General features: G+C 48.2%; 2 protein-coding genes across 6 annotated transcripts; one reads left to right on the forward strand and one right to left on the reverse strand.

Moving 5' to 3' along the window:
• Positions 1-13: 13 nt before the first annotated feature.
• On the forward strand, positions 14-11,060 carry LOC105684044 (serine/threonine-protein kinase PLK1-like). 2 transcript variants are annotated; one of them, XM_048655371.1, is made up of 7 exons: positions 14-1,066; positions 1,136-2,796; positions 6,216-6,437; positions 7,418-7,632; positions 7,712-8,512; positions 8,596-8,729; positions 8,828-11,060. In XM_048655371.1, the coding sequence occupies exons 2-7, from the start codon at positions 1,870-1,872 to the stop codon at positions 9,169-9,171; spliced, it is 2,643 nt and encodes an 880-aa protein (XP_048511328.1). In that variant the 5' UTR covers positions 14-1,066; positions 1,136-1,869; the 3' UTR covers positions 9,172-11,060. The 2 variants fall into 2 exon arrangements, with proteins under 2 accessions (XP_048511328.1, XP_048511327.1); XM_048655370.1 differs by having other exon boundaries at positions 14-1,061.
• Positions 11,061-11,381: 321 nt separating this feature from the next.
• LOC105684049 (fibrillin-1) lies at positions 11,382-21,318 on the reverse strand. 4 transcript variants are annotated; one of them, XM_048655366.1, is made up of 16 exons: positions 21,184-21,318; positions 20,947-21,081; positions 18,552-18,926; positions 18,244-18,468; positions 18,025-18,172; positions 16,628-16,836; positions 16,325-16,483; positions 16,091-16,249; positions 15,869-16,006; positions 15,293-15,775; positions 15,067-15,198; positions 14,060-14,947; positions 13,168-13,690; positions 12,281-13,092; positions 12,083-12,212; positions 11,382-12,005 (listed from the first exon to the last, which is right to left on the reverse strand). In XM_048655366.1, exons 2-16 carry the CDS (start codon positions 21,014-21,016, stop codon positions 11,597-11,599), a joined length of 4,860 nt encoding a protein of 1,619 aa, XP_048511323.1. In that variant the 5' UTR covers positions 21,017-21,081; positions 21,184-21,318; the 3' UTR covers positions 11,382-11,596. The 4 variants fall into 4 exon arrangements, with proteins under 4 accessions (XP_048511323.1, XP_048511324.1, XP_048511325.1 ...); XM_048655367.1 differs by having other exon boundaries at positions 18,552-18,848; positions 20,947-21,216; XM_048655368.1 differs by lacking the exon at positions 16,325-16,483 and having other exon boundaries at positions 20,947-21,217.
• Between the last annotated feature and the right edge of the window lie 435 nt (positions 21,319-21,753).

Consider the following 21,753-nt stretch of genomic DNA (forward strand, 5'->3'; position numbering starts at 1 on the left):
CGGTGGGGAATGAGTAAAACTGGCGAGAAAACCTGATACAACAACACCCGATCCACAAGTTTCTGGATCCGATATCTCCGGAATACTCGAAATTGAGAAAAAAAAAAAAAAACAAATAACCAAATTACCTAAACCCTTAGGTACAAAACCTAAACCCGAACCAACGACGCGAGTCGTCGCTTCTTTCCCTCCTCGTCGAACGCCCGAAAAAACGGTGAGGAATTACAAAGTATGTTCCCGGCGCATCGCGCCGACTACAAAGTAGCGCTACAATGTAGCGAAAAAGAGCGACAAACAAAAACAACAAAAACAACAAAAAAAACAACAAACTCCTCACACTCCGTTGTCGCTCGCAGCGACGAATGTAACCGACCGCACGACGTTGCTCATTGCTCACATTGCTCAGCAGTGTTCCGAACCGTCGTCGTCGGATCGAACGACGCAACGAAACGGAGTAGTCGCTCGTACGCTCGGTCAGCTACATTTGAAAATAGCAATGGTTGCGATAAAATATCAGCTGCCATACGTGGTTAGCGAGCTCAACCAACGTTACCCGGTGGTGGTGGCTCGGTGTACCCGCGTATAGTCCGTTCAGGTGTGGCTCGGGCGATTCGCTTCGCCGTGGCGAATTTTCCCTAGCGTGTGTATCGCTTCGTCGGGAGGACCTCGGGGAGTCCACCCCGCCCGCCCCCCACGGTCGTTGGAAACTCGCAGAGCAGCCAGCGTCCGGCTTTTCGTCGGTAAAAATGACGACAGCTCTCCGCTCCGCGGTGTCACGGAGCCGGTTCGAGTTGCTCGGGGTACGAAAAGCTCTGGGCACACCTCTGCTATCAAGGAAGAGACACCGACACTACCTACTCCTCGTCTCGACACATTCGCGGCGGCGGCGGCTCGCGAGGACCGCCGAGGGACGGCGGAGTGGCGGAGGAGGGAATCTCGTCCGCGCGCAGGCTTTATAGAAAATAGGAGGGTAACAGGAGGCAGTGTAGGTTCGAAGACCGAACGACCGAGTGCTCGCCCACTGCGGCGAAGTGAAGAGAAGCGAAGTGAAGTGAAGTGAGGTGAGGTGAGGTGCGTGCGTGCGTGCTTGCTTGCGTGCGTGCGTGCGTGCGTGCATCGGGTGCCTTTTTTTCAGTGTAAGTCCGTGCGAGGTGGCGGGAGGACCGCTCGAACATGCGGAGCGTTGCTCGAGTGGCTTTGGCAGCCTCCTAGAAAAAACCAGCGCTACGAAATTTTTTTTCTGTCTCCCTCGAAACCCCGCGCGTCTCTCGGTCGGGCTCGGAAAACATTAATTGGAACGAATCGGCCCCTCCTCCGGTCGGCCCACCCTTATCGACCGTAACGTGTGTCTCGTTTCGGCCGATTCCGAGGACTTTTGGCGATATCCAACGGCCTTCGGGGGAGCGTTGTTGTTTTTTGTTTTTTTTCTTCGGATTCTCGGCGAAACGTCGTCGCTCGGAGCGGAAACCGGAGGCTAGCGGAGGCGATCGTCCGGATATCGGACGCCGAAAAATTTCGAGATGTCCAACGATCGGGATAGTCGGGACAGTTGTAACGCGAAAATGGGGAATCTAAGGACAACGGGAACGGCGAGGACCGCGGACAAAGAATCCCTTCGCTCTCGTTCGCTAAGAGTCCTCCGATCAATCCTGATTCGCTGATGAAAAAAATTCTGACAAATAATAATAACAACAATCGTTGCGCACGTTTCACACACACGCACACAAAAACGTCGCATGCGTGTGGAGTAAACAAGGATTTATAAATACGACGCGGGGATAATCCCCTGATCCGAATAATAATCGAGCTGAACGAATATATAACGCAGCGGTCTCAGAACCCGAATTTTAGATAATAATTCACACCGCGATGTCGTCATCGGGTAAATCCTTGCACAGCTTCGACCGGGCGTCGAATCGTCCCGGTCCGGTTGCCCCGTCCGCCTCGTCCTCGAGGCGATGCGGCGCCACCTCCAGGATCGCCAAGCCCTCGTCCTCCTCCGGTAGCTCGTGGTCCAGCAGCGGCGAGATGCGCTCTAGAAACCACCCCGTCTTGGCGCCCAGCAGCCTGGGCCTCTTCGCCTCGGTCTCCTCGCCGGCGGGTCTCACGGTCCCGCCGCAGGACTCCAAGGCGAGGATCAACGCCGCCGCCGCGAACAAAACGAACAGCAATTCGTCCGTCCCGACCGAGAACTCGTCGTACTCCTCGGTACCGCCGAACGCCGAGGACACCGGGGCCCTACGTTTCCACTCGACGACGACGACGACGACGACGAACAGGAGCGGGACGACGAGCGGCTCCTCGACGACGCTACCGCCGAGCCGCGGCGAGAGCAACGAGACCGTCGGCAACGACGTCTCCGCGGTCTCGATGCCCCTCACGTCTTCCCGGAGGCGGCAGCAACAGCAGCAGCAGCAGCAGCAGCAGACGACGACGACGACGCCGCTCCTCTACCTTTCGCCGCCCACCTCGCTATCGACCCTCGAAGGCGCGACCTCCTCGTCGAACAACAACTCCAGGAACGCGGCGGCGATCGGAGGCAAGGTCAACGCGGCGGCGATCGGCAATCCTACGAGCCGAACGACCCCGACGACCGGGAGGAGCGCCACCGGCAGGAAGCCGAGCCTGTCCAGTTCCGGGAGTCCCGGGAGTCCCGGTAGCCCCGGGAGTCCCACGGTCGCCGAAGGACCCTCGACTTCGTCGTGGAACAACTCGAGCGCCGCCGATCAGGAATCCGAATACGTCGTGGACCCCGTCCACGGGAACACCTACTACAAGGGACAGTTTCTCGGCAAGGTAGGAGCTCGCCAAGTCCTGCGAGGAACGATCCTCGGTTCCGTAAACGCGATTTACCGGTTCACGCGGCCGATCGTCTCTCATCTCCAGACTTCCGGTGCGACTTACGGAAATTTGTTGGAACGCGCGCCGTAGATTTCTCTACACGTATAACGCGGAGAACGTACGTTACGGGTGCAGGAATTCCACATCGCCGGTGGAACGGGCTCCTCGACGGAAAAACCGTTCGACGATCTCCCGTTCCCTGCGCTTGGATATTATCCACCGCGTTCGGGTATCACCGTCGCGCGGTCATCGAGTCGCGTAATTCCGAGGACATCGGAAACACGCGTAGGATATAGTATACACGTTTGGATACGTTTATGATGTCGACCATTCGATCGCGAGATAGCCGGTTAAGATAATTCCGTTCCAGATTATCGCTTCCGATTTAATGCGCAAAGTCCTTCGACGCTCGGCGTACCGCGACTCCAGGGAACCCGAGGAACGACCGGAGGGATCGAGTGTCGCGTCCACGTTTGTCGCACACGGAGAACTCGGGGTACACACTACGCTTTTTTTTTTTTAACACCTTATTGCCGGGTCGTCCGCTCGACGACGCCGATGATTCTCCGATTTTTTGTGTGTTTTTTTTTTTTGTTTTTTTCTTTGCCGATTACGAACAGATTCACTGGAACGAACGGCTTCGTCATAACTGCGGGAAAATCGAAAGAGAGAGAAAGAGAGAGAGAGAGGGAGAAAAAAAGAAACAACATCAACAACAACAACGACATCGAACGGCCACCTGCGACAGAGCGCTCGCTAAAGCCGACGTGAATCACTCTCTCGGAAGTTTCTCTACGGCTGGGATTCTTTTTTCTCCCATTTTTCATTCGCCCTTTTTTTTTTTCTTCTTTTTTCTTTTTTCTTCTTTTCTATGCGCTCTTTGTCCACCGGATTCGCTGCGGATTCCCATGCGGCGATTCAGACCTGCCGCTGCACCGCGTCACCGAACCTTTTTTAAACGGGGGGAGGGGGAGCGGGGGGAACGGACCGCGATGTGCAGGTAATTCTTCTCGTTTGCCAGGTCTTTCGGTTCCGTCATTTTTCTCCCTCTATTCGTGAAAATGTAAGGGTCATTCTCTGGCGAATCGACCCAATGGTTGGAATCGAACGCTCCCGATTCGGATGAAATTTTTGGTCGCAAGTTTGCTTTTGTCGTGCAACAAAGTTGCGCCAATGGAGAGAAACGAAACATTTCTGAAACAAAGTTGTGCCGAAGGAAAACAATCGAAAATCTTCAATTTTCTTTCTCTATGGCACAACTTTGTTTCACGATGAAAGCAAACTTGTGACCAAATCTCATCCAAATCCGAAGGGGTCGATTCCAACTATCGGTCGATTTGACACCGAATGACCCGTAGAAAAAAATTCTCTCCAAACCGGAAACGAAGGAGACGAGCGACACACTCTCTTTTTCGACGTAGCGCGTAGCATCAAACGCGTCGGTTTTTGTAGCGAAAGATTTCAAGTTCCAAAAATAAAGACATCGCGATGATCACGTTCTTCTTCATACCTCGGCTTTTGTTACAACTGATCTCATCAGACGTCACGGCGATGATAAGTCATCGGCCTTGCTCGAATATTTCCAAGGTCGTCTCCTTCCGGAATCGCGTCGGGGCTCTCGGCCAACTGAATCTATGCGTCGAGCCAGACGGCCAATGGTCAAGGAACCGCCCCGACAGCGGGTCGTAGAAAATTACTCGTCCTCCGTTTCTCCCGGGGATCCGATTCTTTCCCGTCGGAAGTCCAGTCGACGCCGGATATCGTTCCGGATTCCAGATTCCAGATTCCAGATTCCCGATTTCTCGATTGTCACGGGGGATGAAAAACTGCGGTCCACCGTTTCCCGGTTCCCATGCGGTGCCGCCCCCTCAGTCCCGCAGGAAGTTCACGACGGAATCTCTGGGCGCGATGGAAATCGAGATCGCTCTCACTTCAGGGGCTTCCCCGGGGGCAGCCTTCCGGCGCGTAGGAAACCCGACCTTTGGCCCACGCGATAGCGAAAACCGTGTCAAACGCGCGCGTACGCGCTTTTTATTCGGGGGGGGAAAAAAAAAAGAAGAGGGGGGGGGGGGGGAAATGAGAGGAGACGAGGCGCGCGTTTTTAACGTCCCTTTCCCACCGTCCGCCGAAACGCGAAAGGTTTCCTTCCGAAGATGTACGGGCTCCGTTTGTCATCGGATAGTTTCCGCGATCGTTTGCCACGTTTATTCGGCGTCGTTGCGAATGACGTCGCGTCGGGTTACGGAAAAGTCGAATTTCGCCCCGCGGACGTAACGTCGACGGATTCGAAAAAAATAATCCTCTCCCGCTCTTCATTTTGCATCGGCGTGCCGACGCAGGCCGGAGTACCGATCGCGATCGCTAAGAGGATCTCGGAAAAGCGAATCGTATGTCGCGGGGCGAATAATAATCGCGTCGGTCGAGATTCAGCGTAGCGACTGAAAATCGTCGGTGTGTCGGGTAAACCTTGAGTGTGAGGCGGGTGATTACGTCAGCTTTCGGAATTAGCGACGTCTCGCAGCCTCCGAACGCCAATGATTTTAAGCGGACGATTTTAATTTTCGGAAAAAATTAGCGGAAAAACATGGCGGCCAATAAATTATTCAATTTTGTCCGGTTAAAGTGGACGTGGGAGGGTAAACGCCGAAGGAAGGTCGTCAATCTTCGTCGAGACGACGATAGCGCGGGTATATAGATTAAAGAAAAAAACAGAAAAATAAAAAAAGGAGAAGAAAAATCGTCCGGGATCTACTCGGGAAAATCGTATATATTTATACGCCGTTCGATTCCAAATAAAATCCGACGTTACGTGCGTACGGTACGTTCGGTGGGGATTTGATGCGACGCGCTCGCTGGCGTTCCATCGGATTCTTGATCTAGTTTGTCAAAGGGGTCCGAATAGATGCAGAAGTTATTATTCGGCAAAAAAAAAAAATAATAACGACGTATAACAGCAACGGACCAGACGAGGGCGAGCCGTTCGCACGCGAAACTAAACTCCGTAGTAAATATATATATATATATATATATATAAAAAAAGTAGGCGTAGAGCGAATTCTAACAGGGCAGATCGAGACTTGGCGGCGCGTTTTCTGTAACACAGTTTTCCATTCGGCTGCAGACTACTGGCTAACAGCGGGATATTTTAATGCGTTTGGCTTACGGCCATCGAATGCCGCCGCGAAAACAGAACTTCTTTTTTTTTTTTTTCTTTTATCTTCTTCTGATTTTTTTTTTCTCTTCTTTTTTCCTTCGTCCCATTCCGACTACGATCGAAGACGAGAAACGCAACAATGTACGCGCGTTCGTACGTCGTTTCTCTGCGAAGCTGTCGCTCCACTGATTTGTGTTTTTTTTTGTATTCTGGTTTTCAGGGCGGATTCGGCAGGGTGTATCTACTCACGGATGCGGCCAGCGGTAATCAATACGCGTGTAAAATAATACCGAAAAATCGTATGCAGAAGATACATCTGCAGAAGATCGCGCGTGAGATAATGATACACAAGAAACTGACCCACGTGAACGTCGTCCAGATGTACCATTACTTTGAGGACAATTTGCACGCCTACATGCTCCTCGAAGCCTGTCCAAGGAAGGTGAAAACCGTCAATATTATATCTTGATACACGTAAACCGGATTCCATGTGAAAAACTTTACGGGTATCTTCTCTAGAATAAATCTCTCTGCAGCTGGCCTGTGTACACCAGCCTCGGTCGTAACTGACATAGTTAGACACTGGGCGATACGATTTAGGTTGGCGAAAAATATCCCTAGTGGAATTTATGTACACGAACAACATTCGTAACTCATGTAGTTAGACGGAACGCGAGGAGATATAGGTTGGTACTAATCGAAATTTTCAGCAGGCCTGGTCGACGAGTGCTTTCTTTTTGGGTCAACATTTTTTAGCAGTTTCAAAAAAATATGAACGAGGTGTCATTGGATTCGGAATAATACTGAGATGATTGTTGAAAAAAATCAAGGTCCGTTCGCGAAAATTGCAAAAGTTGTAAACAATTGAGTTGAAAAAAGAAAGGGGATTTGGTTTTTTTTTCAAATATCTCAAAAGCTGATTGAGATTTTTGAAATTTTCGAAAAGAGGAGAAAAGAGGAGAAAATTTCCTAAAAAAAAGTCCCGATTCCTGGAACTGTGGGACCATTATTTATAGTTTCTTCGAAGCAGTGAAAATAGGGTCGAAAATTCCACTAGGGATATTTTTCGCCAACCTAAATCGTATCGCCTAGTGTCTAACTATGTCAGTTATGATCACGCCGAGTGTACCCGCTCTTTGCATTCTTATATTCGACGGTCGCGTTTCACCGTGGCGGCCGTCGATGAAATCTATGACGCATGTCATACGGTTGAAAATTTCTATCGAATCTGGGCAAAATTTCACTCAGCTTTTTCAAAACTCTATTCAATGTAACAACGTTCGTGCCATCTGTTCACGTCGAGGTTGCTTTCCACTGACCTTCGATCGCTTATTTTCCGTTCCAATAGAAAACGAGAGGCTTCGATTTCAGTCGGTCGGTCGGTCGTTCGGTGTCGTATTATTTATAAATCCACTTTCGCAGAGCTTGATGCACGTCCTCAAGTACCGGGGCAAAGTCACCGAGCCCGAGGCTAGGTACTACATGAAACAAATGGTCGAGGGGGTGACCTACATTCATTCGCAGAGGGTCGTGCACCGGGATCTAAAGCCCGGCAACATGTTCCTCTCGGAGCAGATGATCGTGAAAATCGGCGATTTCGGACTCGCCACGAGCCCCGACGGCCAGAGAAGAAGAGTGTAAGTTGTCCCGCGTCTACCCGGCGTTCCCTCGCTCCTCCCGTCAAAAAACCAGCGAATCTCTCTACTCCGTTTCCAGGACGATATGCGGCACGCCGAATTACATCGCCCCGGAGGTGCTTTACAAACAGGCGTACAGCTACGAGGCGGACGTCTGGGCGCTCGGCTGCATCCTGTACGCTCTCCTGGTCGGCCAGCCTCCGTTCGAGTCCTCGCAGCTGAAGGAGACCTACGCGAGGATCTGCAACAACCAGTACAAGGAGGTGGACGACAAGGTGGCCACGCAGAACGGTCAGGACCTCATCCACTGGCTGCTCCAGCCCACGCCGAAGCTCAGGCCGACCTTGGACAGGGTCAGGGAGCACGCTTACCTCACCAAGGAGTACGTTCCCCTTTCTCTGCCGCACACCTGCTGCTACCAAATGCCGCCGCCGCACGTGATAATCCCCCAAAACGCGGCCTCCCAAATAACGCAGCAGGTCGAGGGTCTGACGCACTCGGTTTCCGCCATGACCATATCCCAGAACAAGATTCGCACGTCGGCAACGAAAACCGCCAAGATAAATTGGCTGGTGAAAAAATTGCCGAAACTACCGCGATTCCGTCAAAGATTGAGCACCATACTATGTCCGAGCAACAAAAAATCCGACGTGGTGACGCGCAGCAACGAAATGCACAAGGCGATGGAGAATTGCGTTACGGAAATCGCCTGTGCCTGCGCGTCGAAAAATCCTCAACCCGTTGAAGACGCGATGCCGCTCTTCGTCACCAAATGGATCGACTACTCCAACAAATACGGCCTCGGATTTCAACTGTCGGACAAATCCGTCGGCGTACTGTTCAACGACAGCACGAAAATGAGCTACACTCACGACAGAAGGTCAGTAAACCTCGAAGGTTCGTCGAAGCTCGAAAGATCGAAGGTTTGTCATGTTTTTTTTGTTTTTGTTTCCAACATTTCAGAAGGGTCGAATACATGACGACGGACGACGAGATAACACGTTACAACAGAGAGAAGGACGTTTCCGTGCCTTTGCAGAAGAAGCTCGCGCTTCTCCACTACTTCACCCGTTACATGGACGACTATCTTACCGAAGGTGAGTGAACGAGTTTCCCCGAACCTGATCGACGGTTTTCTAAATGGCGGTTTTTCCCATTGAACAAATAATAAAAAAACAAAAAAAACCAAAACCAGGGGGTGAAATCCGGGAGGTGAGGGACACGAGGCAGACGAGAGGAGCTTCCGTTCCCCGAATGAAGCGTTGGCTCCGTACGGACAAAGCGATCGCTATGGAGTTGACGATACCGCTGCTCCAGGTGAATTTCTTCCGCGATCACACGAAGATGGTGGTCTCGCAGGAGCCCCAGGGTACGAGATTCCTGGTGACGTACATCGACGCGAGCAGACAGGCGATATCGTACTGGTTGAAGGATATATGCGAATTCGGTTGCACCGCCGATCTCTACGAACGTCTTCATTACGTTTGCAAAGTTTCGAGGGAATTCGCCGAGACGGATCAGAGCGTGACGATAACATGAGAATTAATTTTCAAAGGTTCGCGATTCGCTGAACCGAATGTAATTAGCCTTTAATTTCGAGCATCTCGTTTCCTTTTTTTCTTTCTTTTTTTTTGTTTTTTTCTTTTTCCGAAATACAATCGACTGTCTTCGTTGTTGTTATTTTTTTCCATGTGATAATCATCATCGGCATATTATTCGGAGTAATGGCATAATTAATTATTTTTTTTTTCCTTCTCTTTCTTTCTATTTCTTTTTACAGAGTTCATTTCGCACCGCTCTGTTAAAATATTTATAAAACTCCCAACGTTCCTCGATTATATTGTCATTGTCACGCTACCGTTTTATTTCGTCGAAAAGTGGGACTGAAAAATTTATACATTAACCATCGGTAATCGAATTTCATCGCCGATCGTGTTGAGTTACGTTATTCGAAGTTGGAACGAGTTAAATATTAAAAAAAAAAAAAAAAAAACGAACAAAAAGAACAATACCAAAAACTAATGTAAATTAAACGAGACTAAAGATGCCAACAACACCTTAACCATAACGAAGAAATTAAAAAAAATAAAAAAAATAAATAAATAATCGAATAAAACAATCCCTGTAAACTTTTTAGTAATGAAAAAAAAAAAAAAAACAATAAAAATTGTATAATTAGTTTAGAAGAAATGAAACAAACAAATATATCTATATATATTATATATAATAGGAATTTTGTGAGTGCGTGCACTGTCACTGCCATCACGTCGCGGTAAAGCATATTTATCTCACGCAAATTATGCTGCTGCTGTTCAGGCTGTTACTTACATTTATTGTGAAAAAAAAAAAAAATATATCGTATCACCGATTATTAATTATTATTATATAAAACGAATATTGTTATCATTATTAATTAATATTATTATTTACTTATTTTCGTATCGTCGATAGATCCTCAGTGGCTTGCAGGTTGAATCCACTGTTGATGCTAGTATAACGTCGTTAATGTCTATTTCTTTTCCTTACACGATTATCATAGTTAATATACATTCAAGTGATCTTTATTCTACTGAAGAGAAGAAGAAAAAAAAAAAAAACAATAAGAAATGCTTTTGATTCACCGCAGCGATCGACTAGCTGTGAATCTCTCGATATAAAATATTATATTAGTTGTATTATTATGACATACGTTTAGATATTGAGAGAAAAATGATGATTGGTAAAAAAGAGAATTAGATCGTTTGTTTTTTCTTTCTATCCTGATATATCGATATCGAAACAATCAATTATTAGTGAAAAGCCCAACGATTTATATGATATAAATTATTGAATATAGGTACGCGGTTATATAGAATATAATAAACATGATATTAGATAAATCAGCTATATTGTTATTATTAAAAGAATAATTTTTTTTATTATAATTTTCTATCGAATAATTATATATTATTACTACATATACATAGATATATATATATATATCAACAGATTGTTCATTGACGAATAGGTAAGAAAACGTGAAATAAAGAGTAAGGTGGTGATGAAAAAAAATAACAGCTGAAATAATAGTTAATATTAATAACAATAATTATGTCGTAAGAGAATATTGTGATTACAAGGGAGAAAAGATTTCAAAATGTTGTGTTTCATTTGTGCGAATAATCGAAATCCTCGTCACAATGATAATGTCTAGTTAAGTATAATCGACATTTATTCACTACGCGTACGTTGGTTGTTAAATTATTTAATCTTGGATAAAAAATTTCCGCGGAAATTCAACGCGTTTTTATCCAAACACCGAGGCCTTCGTTCGCATATTTATTTCATACAGCACGTGGTCTCGTTCGTTCGTCGAACAAATAAAATCGTCGTCTTATTTCAGTTTTCGCAAATAAAAGTGAACGCTATTAGCGTTGAGATTTAGCAAACATGTGATTTTATTTCTTATTTTCAGATAAAAATTTCTTATCGCAAACGGATATTATGGGTGTAATTATAACATCGCGTATCGTAAATGTAATTCAACCGGTCTTAGGTTGACTGAAAACGTGATTACATCAGATCAAGGTATTTATAATGTACTTACGCTCTTGTCGTTCGAAAAAACAGAAAAAAAAAAACGAAAAGGGAAAAAGAACTTACAATTTCACCCATATCGTAAAATACTAGTATTCGCTTAGTTTTTTTTTTTTGGTACGATAGGTATGTGAGGAAAGGAGAAAAAAAAAAAAAAACAAAAGAAGAGAAAATCAAAAAGAGAACGGTATCTATTTATAATCGTTAATTAATACAGGTGCTCTTTCGATCATTTCCAAAGATGCAAATAACGAATATCATTGCGGCGTAATATTCACCATCGTTTTTTATTCAACAATATAATCCACACTCTGAACTATCGACGAAACTTCGATCGATAGCGATGAACCTACTTCCGTTCAACGATTCATCGTTTTCCATCGCAAAATTAAAACTCGTAATCCGACACAAAAATGAACAACTTGGCAATCACGTTACCTGCGAACAACTGACTGTTGTAAATCTCCATGCTTACGTCCAGCTCGATCTCTTGAGGCCCCTGAAGACTCTGGGTCAACACGATCACCGCCTGCGAATGCGAGGGTCTCCTAAGTTTGAAGCAACTCTCGGTGGCCCTCTGGACGCCCGGCGGCGCCTTCACCTCTATCAACGCCATGTGAAATTGTACGGTGGTGTCGAAATGCCCGGTGCCCCGCATCGTGAACAGTTCCAACTGGCCGGTTTCAGGTATCGGCAGCATGCTGACGAACGTTATGAAGTTGAACGAGTAGTGAGACGGTGATCGCAGACAGGCCAAATCACCGGTCTGACAGTACCGGTTGCTGCGCAAACACCGACTGGAAAAAAGACGAAAAAAACCGAGGTGAAAAAACCGCAACGCGAACGATCCATCCGCCCCCCGTCCGGAACTCACTTCTTCCTCTCGGTGTCCCTGTGGTATCCCGCGGGACAGTCTATCCTGTTGCACCTGTAATGTCCCCTGGTGTTCTGGCACATCTCGTCGGGACTTCGGCAGACCTGACCGGAGGCGCATTCGTCGATGTCTGAAAATAAAAACGTGATCCTTGAGGCCCGACGCAGATTTCGCCGGACTCGGGTTCGATTCGCGTACCTTGGCAGGTCCTGCGGTCGCTACCGAGCCTGTAACCGCTCGGACACTGGCAACTGTAGCTACCCGGAGTGTTCTGACATATCCCTATGCACAGATCCCTGAACTCCTGGCACTCGTCGATGTCGGAACACGACCTGTTGTCGATGTTCAGTCTGAATCCCGGCTTGCAGCTGCACCTGTAGGAGCCCCAAACGTTGGTGCATTTGTGCTGACACACGTTGGGACTATCCTCGCACTCGTTGACGTCCTGGCACGACGTTTCGCCGAGACTTTTGAAACCGATTGCGCACACGCAACGATACGAGCCCACCGTGTTCTCGCACTTGCTGTTCGAGCCGCAAACGTTCCCGGAGTACAGAGCGCACTCGTCCACGTCCACGCAGTCCTTGTCCGGTCCCACCACGAACCCGCTCGGACAGGAGCACAAGTAGCCCCCGGGACGATTCAGGCAAGTCTGCTTCGCACCGCACTCGTGGATATTTTCGGCGCACTCGTCGACGTCCGTGCACCTCGGGTGTTCGGCGCCGTCCGATCTGTAACCCGGACCGCAGACAACCTGAGGTACGCACCTGAACGAACCCACGGTGTTCACGCACCTGTGCGTACCGCTGCAAGGACTCGGCGAACGCGAGCACTCGTTATCGTCCACGCACTGTCCGCTGTAGGTCTTGAAACCCGGCGGACAGTTGACTTGGGGGGTTTGGACGGTCGTCGAGGGCCTGACCAGCACCGGCTGACGGACGGTGGTGGCGGCCACCACCGGAATCGGGTAGAATCTGTGCGATCTGGACGATGACGTCGTCACGGAGTACCTAGGAAAAATTCAGGGATGGTGTGGTGTGGTGTGTCGGTTAGCCGGGCGAATGGAGTGTCGGGACGGCTCTCACCTCGGTATCCTGTCGCAGCGGTACGATCCGAAAGTGTTTCTGCAGTGGTAACCGGCGCCGCAGTCGTGGGTACCCAGAGCGCACTCGTCGTCGTCCTCGCATATCTCCGAGGCGGCGTTCAGGGTGTAACCGGTGCCGCAGTTCAGGAATCTGACGCAGGTGTAACTTCCCAGTGTGTTGTCGCACCTCTGAGTGGGCAGACAGTCGTGACTCTGGATCTGACACTCGTTGACGTCCACGCAGGCCTGGGTTATCGGATCCCTCGAGAAACCAGCTTTGCAAGTGCACAGGTAACTGCCGAGCGTGTTGGCGCACTGTTCGTTGCTGGAGCAAGCGTCCTCTACCTCCGTGCACTCGTCGATGTCCTGACAACCGGTGCGCGTGTAACGCGAACCCGGTGCGCATCTGTTGGACGACGAGCGTGGCAAGGGGGTCGGCGATCTCGCGCAGGTGAAACCGCCCGGTTGATTGAAACACTGCTCGTCGCCGCAGGTGTGCGATTTTTCCGCGCACTCGTCGATGTCTGAAAAAAAAAAAAAAGGGAATCCCCTCTCGTCATATTTTTCCGTCCTCGGACACCGCGGGGTAAAGGGAAAAGGTGGACACGAAACGTACGTCGAGGGAGTTTTCGAAAAAGTTACAACCAGACGGATAACAAAAAACGCATGCACATTGTACAGAAGCCGAACGTTCAGCCGTATGAAAATAAAATAAAAAAAATAATAAACAACTCGAACGAAATGCGACAGGATGGCGAGATTCTCATGCACTTTGTTTTTTTTTGTTTTTTTTTCTATACACACATCTACCCTGAAACAGAGAGGAGGGGTGGTTTAATAGTCGCCGAAAAAAATCGGCTGTTTTCGATACCGGAAGCTCGTGAAAGAATTACCCAGGCACCGTCTCCACTGCGGATCGTAGGCGTATCCGGCCGGACAGGCGGGTTGTTGACGCGGTATCTGTACCCGCGGTCTGTCGCACCTGTACGATCCGGGTACGTTGAAGCAGGTTTCGCTCTTCGCCGGATCGCAGGCGTGCTGATTGCTCTCGCACTCGTCTATGTCCTGGCACTTGCCGCTCTCCATCGAGAATTCGTATCCCCTCTCGCAGGCCGGATACCTCACCACGCACTCGTAACCGCCTATCCTGTTCACGCAGTACTGGTGTCTCGCCAACAGACAGTTGTGAACGTTTTCCGCGCACTCGTCGACGTCCGCGCAATCGCCGCCGCCGCCGCCGTCCTGCGATCTCCTGTAACCGTTGCGGCAAGGTCTCACCGGATCGCAGACGAACGATCCGTTCGTGTTACGGCAACTGTGAGAATTCTGGGGACAGTTGTGACGGCCCAACAGACACTCGTCGACGTCCTGACAGCTCTTCGTCAGCGTGCTGAACAGCCAACCCGTTCCGCAGAGCGGAGCGCAGTCGTAGCTACCAGCGGAATTCACGCAACGTTCGTGCTCCCGGCATCCGGGACCCTCCAGACACTCGTCGACGTCGACGCACTCGCCGGACGCCGCGTCTCTTTTGAAACCGGAAGGACACGGGGCCGCCACGTCGCAAACGTACGAACCGTTCGTGTTCACGCAGACGTAAGAGTCAGCGGGACAAGAGTGGAGTCCCGACTCGCACTCGTCGATGTCCTGGCAGAGCGATTCCACCAGCGGATCCGGCTGGAAGCCCAGCGGGCACGCTGGGGCGCAGTGATGGCCACCGACGGTGTTCACGCAACGTTCGCCGTTGCTGCATTTCGTCAGGCCGCGGACGCACTCGTCGACGTCTGCGGACGATCGGGGGTGTTTTTAAAAATGTGCGGGTGATCGATCGATCTATCAGGGGGAACTTAGGTGTGTTTTCAGGTTCGGGGGGGACGGGGGCAAGGCGGTGGGGATCGCGTACCTTGGCATTCGAAGGTGGTCATGTTCAGTTCGAAACCGTTTTTGCAATCGCATCGGTAGGTAGCCGGCAAGTTGACGCACTCGAGCAACGGTCCCGTGCAATTGTGACGTTCCGTGGCGCACTCGTCGATGTCTGAAACGAGGTTTGAGAAAATCATCGATCATCCTTCGGGATGATTTTCCGACCGGAAGGGGAGAGTGAGGGGGGGGGGGGGGGGGGATATTACCGTTGCACCTCTCCGTCCGGTAGTTGTACTCGTACCCAGGGAGACAGGTGGGCTCGGCGGCGGCCGAGACGTCCTCGCTCCTGTCCGCCGGGGCGCTCGTTCTCTCCATGGAAGGATAATCCCGGTAGCCGTTGGACTCGAATTCGTCCTCGTCGGATGCGGTGTCCCGGCCAACGGAGTCGTTCGGATAGGCCCTACTGGCTATCGGGTCGCATCTGTAGCTGCCTACGAGGTTCACGCATTTCTCGCGATTCGGGTTACAGGCGTGAAGAGCCTCGGCGCACTCGTCCACGTCCGTGCAACCGTCGATACCGGATCCCACGGGTTTGTAACCGGCGAGGCAACCGCGAGCCGAACGTCCCGCCGACGATTCCGGCTGAATTTTGTCGCTCTCTAAGCACTTGTAACTTCCGAGGGTGTTGGCGCACCTCGAGCCGGGGCTGGGGCAGAGGAGGTCGCCGTTTTTCAGACACTCGTCGACGTCTGAGAAGCGGGTTGGAGAAGAAAAAAAAATTTTTTTGTTGAAGGAGTTTTTTCGAACGAGCGGCAAAGAAAAAAAATTCCGTTAGCACTCACCGACGCAGCTGCCGACGTTGACGTTGAACGCGAAACCCGTTTCGCATTTCAAATCGCATTCGTAGGCGCCGTCGGTGTTCCGACATACTTCGGTATCGTCGGAACAACCGTGGATCCCTTCGGCGCATTCGTCGACGTCTGTAAGAATCGGAGATATTGGATGGGAGCGAAAAAAAAATCCGGACGAGAGACGGGATCGAGGTTCGACCTCGGGTTTCTCACCTTTGCACCGGAGTTCCTGAGGGTCGAATTTCAGACCGGCGGGGCACGACCTTGGACCGGTACCGCTGAGTTCGTGGCAAGTGAAGCTTCCCTGAGTGTTCAAACAGACGTGCGTTTCTTTGTCGCAAGCCTCCGGCATTTCGTCACACTCGTCGATGTCTGCGCAACGATGTGAAAGGGTTACGTTATCGGCGACGTCCGAGTCCGGGGGAACGGCCTTTATTTTATTCTTACCTACGCAAAGAGATTCTTCCGTCTCCCAGGCGTAGCCGGGTGGGCAGTTCCCGTAGAACGTTGTAGTTTTCGGATTTCCGGTAATGCATTTGTACGAGCCTATGGTATTCTCGCAACGCTCGCCGGTTTGGCAAACATTTTTTTCACACTCATCAACGTCTTAAGCACATAACACAGCAGCGGCGAACAATAACGATTCAAAAAGAAAAAGAGGAAGAGAAAAAAGGAAAAAATCAAGACAAAATGATAACAAAAGGCAACGGGCGAACGATGTGATTTACTGTACTATCGGCGGATACCAACCGTCGCAAACCTGAGTCGATGATTTGTACCGGTAACCCTCGGGACATCTGAAATCAGAGTCTTCGTCCTCGTCCTTCGGAGTAGTGGAAGTGTTTTTCAATTCGCAAGAGTGCTTGTCTTTCGATAATACGTAACCGGGATTGCAACTGCAGAGTACGGCGTCGCCGGTATCCGTGCAACGATGTTGGCAAGGATTATCTTGCTTGCATCTGGGAAAAACGGATGAAATATAGTTGAAATGTTTGAGATGAATACCTGACGAGAATAACTCTGCCTACTGGAAGAATTCTGTTTGCTGCCTTATTGAAGTGAGTTTCAGGGAGAATTCCGTTCTGTTGCATATTTAAAGTAAGCTTGTGGCAAAAAATAAAGTAAGTTTCAGGCAGGATTTCGCTCTGTTGCACATTCAAAGTAAGTTTCAGGGGGAATTTCGTTCTGTTGCACATTTAAAGTAAGTTTCAGGGAGAATTTCGTTTTGTCGCATATTTAAAGTAAGTTTCAGGGAGAATTTTGTTCTGTTGCATATTTAAGGTAAGTTTCAGTAACAATTCGCTCTGTTGCACATTCGAAGTAAGTTTCAGGGACAATCTCGTTTTGTTGCATATTTAAAGTAAGTTTCAGTAACGATTCGCTCTGTTGCACATTCAAAGTAAGTTTCAGGGAGAATCTCGTTTTGTTGCATATTTGAAGTAAGTTCCAGAGAGAATTTCGTTTTGTTGCACATTCAAAGTAAGTTTCAGGGAGAATCTCGTTTTGTTGCACATTCAAAGTAAGTTTCAGGGAGAATCTCGTTTTGTTGCATATTTAAAGTAAGTTTCAGTAACAATTCGCTCTGTTGCACATTCAAAGTAAGTTTCAGGGAGAATCTCGTTTTGTTGCACATTCAAAGTAAGTTTCAGGGAGAATCTCGTTTTGTTGCATATTTAAAGTAAGTTTCAGTAACGATTCGCTCTGTTGCACATTCAAAGTAAGTTTCAGGGAGAATCTCGTTTTGTTGCACATTCAAAGTAAGTTTCAGGGAGAATCTCGTTTTGTTGCATATTTAAAGTAAGTTTCAGTAACGATTCGCTCTGTTGCACATTCAAAGTAAGTTTCAGGGAGAATCTCGTTTTGTTGCACATTCAAAGTAAGTTTCAGGGAGAATCTCGTTTTGTTGCATATTTAAAGTAAGTTTCAGTAACAATTCGCTCTGTTGCACATTCAAAGTAAGTTTCAGGGAGAATTTCGTTCTGTTGCACATTTAAAGTAAGTTTCAGGCAGGATTTCGTTCTGTTGCACATTTCAAGTAAGTTTCAGGTAGGATTTCGTTCTGTTGCACATTTAAAGTAAGTTTCAGGGAGAATTTCGTTCTGTTGCATATTTTAAGTAAGTTTCAGTGACAATTTATGTTGTCCTACCTGTCAGTGGGGTTATTTTGTCTACACGTTTTTCCGTCCCCTAGAAGAGTGAAGCCTTTCCGACAGGCGCATTTGTAGGATCCTGGCGACGGTATGCAAATATCGGAGCAGAGGAGTCCCTTCATCAGTTCACAAATGTCGTCCAGTTCTAGAATCGAGTAATAGAATTGTGAGTGGTCGATCTCAGCCAACCATAATCGCACGGTGATGCTTCCTTACTCGGAGTTGGGCTGAAGGACGAACCGGTCGAAGGTGAAAGATCGGTTGTATCCGTGGTCGATTTGGAAGGATCGTAATACGAACTGCTCGAGCCCGGTGAACTGAAGAGTTCCGTGGTGCTCGGCAGCGCTTCGTGACAACATTCTATGAATGCGGGGTCCCAAGGCCTTCCGAAGGCGAATCTCTTGAACGCGCAACCCTGGCCCATGGAGCCCGTCAGGATTCCTGAAATAATTCCGTGCGTTCAAACCAGCGGACCTCGCCTCCTCTGCGTTCCTTCTTCCTTTCCCCCGCGCAAATTCACCCACCTAATTTGCATCCCTCGCAACAATCTCTGTGGTAAGTTCCCCCGGGTGCTGAACTCACAACGCAGGCCAGCCCGGCTCGGGCTGCGCTTTTCCCCGACTCGCATTGCTTCTCGTGATAAGCTTTAACGCAACAGATGTCCACCGCGGAGAGACAAAGTCCTTGTTCGACCGCAGCCACGCCAGGAACCGGACCGCTGAAGGAGTCGCATTTCAGCCCTTCGCTGGCCCAGGACGAGCCCAGACCGCAGCAATGTTCGAACTGCGATTCCATTTGCGGTTCCATTCCGAAAATCGATCCTACGTCCGTTGAAAAAATGTCGAAAGACGATTTGAGATGCGTTTGATTTTTTAATCCCTGGACTGCAGTAGCCGTTGCTATTGGTAAATATGTAATAAAACAATTTTCCTAGGCTTAATTTTACAGCACGGCGGTATGGGAATGAGACGATAATGAAGAGCCAGCGATATGAGTTGTAAATATCGTTCAAACTATTTGATAAGTTTTTCAAGTTTTTTTTTTGTTTTTTCTCTTTTCCTTCTTTTTACGGCATCTTTTAATCTCTTTATAGCGGTCTAACGACGTTCTGTCTACAGACTCGGTGTACTCTAGATCATGAGTGTAATGATTTAGTAATAAGTAAAAGACGATGACGTAGTGTGTATGAATATGTATCACGCGGAGTAAAAGACACCAGCATTGAGATAGGTTCGTCGCGGTGTCACGGACAGCACGAATTTATCTGAACCCTAAATCTCAGCTGTCATCGCGCCGCTGTACAGATTCCAATTCAAACAATTTCAGTATTACGGTCCGAAGACCCAGCTGGTTATCTGAAGTTCGAAGTAATTTTCCCAGAAGGAAAACCACGCCGATTGGAACGTTAATTCGGATTTCGAAAAGCGTGAATTTCGCTTTTCAACTATATCAGGCCAAATGTGAGTACGCAACGCGTTACTGATGGGAGTAGAAAAAAAAAAACCTCGTGGCACGGGTGAGATTAAGTCTGATGTGTAAAAAGAGCACAAGGACATGCTCGCATTGGTTGATGACACAATTAGTAAACAACCACGAAGTTACATAAAAAGTTATCTTTTGTAATTATAGATCTATGTATCTCTTTCTCTCTTACTTTTTTCTGCCTTTATTCTCCGCGTTAAGAAACGCAACGAGTAAGAAAACGTGGCGTGGAGAGTGAGAAAAAAGTTAAATTTGAAACTAACAAAATGGCGGCCTGTATTAACCGATGAGAAATCGAAATGTACGCAGGGCAAAACGAAGCCAAAAGTAACAGCGAATTGGTTCCGAAAAATCGGTAAAAATTGATCGACTGGATTCCGGAGATTGACGATTCTCGTTTCGCGAGCTATTTTCATTTATCGGAGGAGCTTTTTGTAAGGAAAAATCTACGTCCCCGATCGTCGTTTAAAATCCTCGGGATGTTCTTAGGGCAGTTCCGGAAACATGACCTAAGCAAACAGCCGAGACTGATCCTCGTCAAAGGTCTCCGATCTGAAGCAGATAACGAGAGCTGCGATAGCGCGTTTGAAATCGAAAAAAAGCAAAAAAATCTTTCTACAAACACAAAAAAGTGAAAAAAAATCAATCTTCGCAACTTTTCAAAATCGCATTCCCACGTTAATTCCGCAATAATTGATTCCGCGTAATTGACATTGCCTGGGGTCAAGTTATATCAACTACGGATGATCCGAGGGGCGGAGGGGGGAAAAGTGGAAAAAACATCGAAATGGAAAAAGAAGAAGAAGAAGAAATTCTGTTTGTTAACCGTATCTGAAAAGCCCGCGCGCGATTAAATACGTCGTATCACGAGCGTTCAAATATACTCGTTTCTGTACGCTCACATGATTTTTTTCTTCAATTCTCATTTTTTTCTTCTCTCGTCCCTCAATGAATCGATTTTATTGATATTCGTAGATCACCGATCGTTCGTGAATACGAATGTAAATCTTTCGAATTCGTTGAAAATTGAACGGAAAAAAAGCTCACGGTCGCCGTATTCAAAACCTGCTGCAGCCGTGACCCCATCGATTTTATATTAAAAAGAGGAATGATTCGCGCATGGCTGACACTTTCCCGATAACAGGACGATCATTAGAACGGGACGAAAACTTTCTGCGAATTTCGAAAGTTCCACTTTTACATCGGAGTAAAAACAACAACAAAAAAAAAGTGAAGAGGAGACGAAAGAATCTTGGTAAAATTCGCGCGTTACACGTTTCACGTTGTAGTAAAACGTTGCGAACGACGTATCGCACAAATTGTTGGCGATTACGTTATACATTGTGGGCAATGAGTTTCGTTCGCGTAACGTCAAGTGGTTTTATTAACGTTTATAGGTATATCGCAACACGTAGGTATGCAAATCGTTATAGTTGCCTGGTAAGAGTAGCAGAAGCCAGAAATAATTCCGGAGTAGTTCGGCGTCACTCCTTCCGGGGAAGGCCATCGTCTCGTTTCCTGCTCCTTCCCGTTTCCGGTCACCCCAAAAATTCGCACTGGATCTCCTCCGCTCTTCGAGAGTTGAGAGAGAAAATAAAAAAAAAAAACAAATATCAACCGACAACTGAGCGTGAAAATTCGCGCTTTGTAGAAAAATAAAACAGTCAAACGAACCGGGAACAAGAAGGGTAAAAAAAAACACTTCACAGGTCACCGAAAATCGAGCTTTTGTCAAGGAAAGGGGGAGGGGGGCGGGGGGGGGGGTTGGTGTTTCGTAAACGTGCACACGGAGGAAACGCTCCGAGTGCAGTGAAGAAGAGCTTCGGTCTGCCCGAGTTCCCGCGGACTCTACGCAACCCCCCCAAACCCACGAGTTTCATATCTCCAGGATAACTCCCCTCCAGAAATGGAGAAAACTCGGCTCTTACGCTCCACCGTTAGATTGTACGGAATTTTATCGACCCGCCGCCAACCGATTTTTCAAAATTCGTCCAGATAACGGTCAAGGTTGGAGCCTCGCAGCTTCCGAAACGGCAGAGTCGAGCCGCGAAAGCCGACGATCGCAACTTTTCCCAATGTTTTTTCGATCATCGCGCCGTGAAAATTTCTCAGACTGCGATTCGAAACTATTTATTTTCAGGGGAACAGGATCAGAATCGATCGGGAGACATTTCCTGGCGGACGCGAAGAGTCCGCAAAATCGTTAGACGAATCGCAAACGATGCGATGCAGATCATTTCAATT

This window comes from Athalia rosae, chromosome 5 (genome assembly GCF_917208135.1).
Source record: "Athalia rosae chromosome 5, iyAthRosa1.1, whole genome shotgun sequence".
Lineage (NCBI taxonomy): Eukaryota > Metazoa > Arthropoda > Insecta > Hymenoptera > Athaliidae > Athalia > Athalia rosae.

Coding starts and splice junctions, on each gene's coding strand:
- LOC105684049 (XM_048655366.1), bottom strand. CDS start 21,016: ATGGCCTTCCCCGGAAGGAGTGACGCCGAACTACTCCGGAATTATTTC. Junction 15,776..15,868: donor CAACGTCGGCAGCTGCGTCG/GTGAGTGCTAAC, acceptor CCCGCTTCTCAG/ACGTCGACGAGTGTCTGAAA. Junction 14,948..15,066: donor GACCACCTTCGAATGCCAAG/GTACGCGATCCC, acceptor GATCGTCCGCAG/ACGTCGACGAGTGCGTCCGC.
- LOC105684044 (XM_048655371.1), top strand. CDS start 1,870: ATGTCGTCATCGGGTAAATCCTTGCACAGCTTCGACCGGGCGTCGAAT. Junction 2,797..6,215: donor AGGGACAGTTTCTCGGCAAG/GTAGGAGCTCGC, acceptor TCTGGTTTTCAG/GGCGGATTCGGCAGGGTGTA. Junction 8,730..8,827: donor GGACGACTATCTTACCGAAG/GTGAGTGAACGA, acceptor AACCAAAACCAG/GGGGTGAAATCCGGGAGGTG.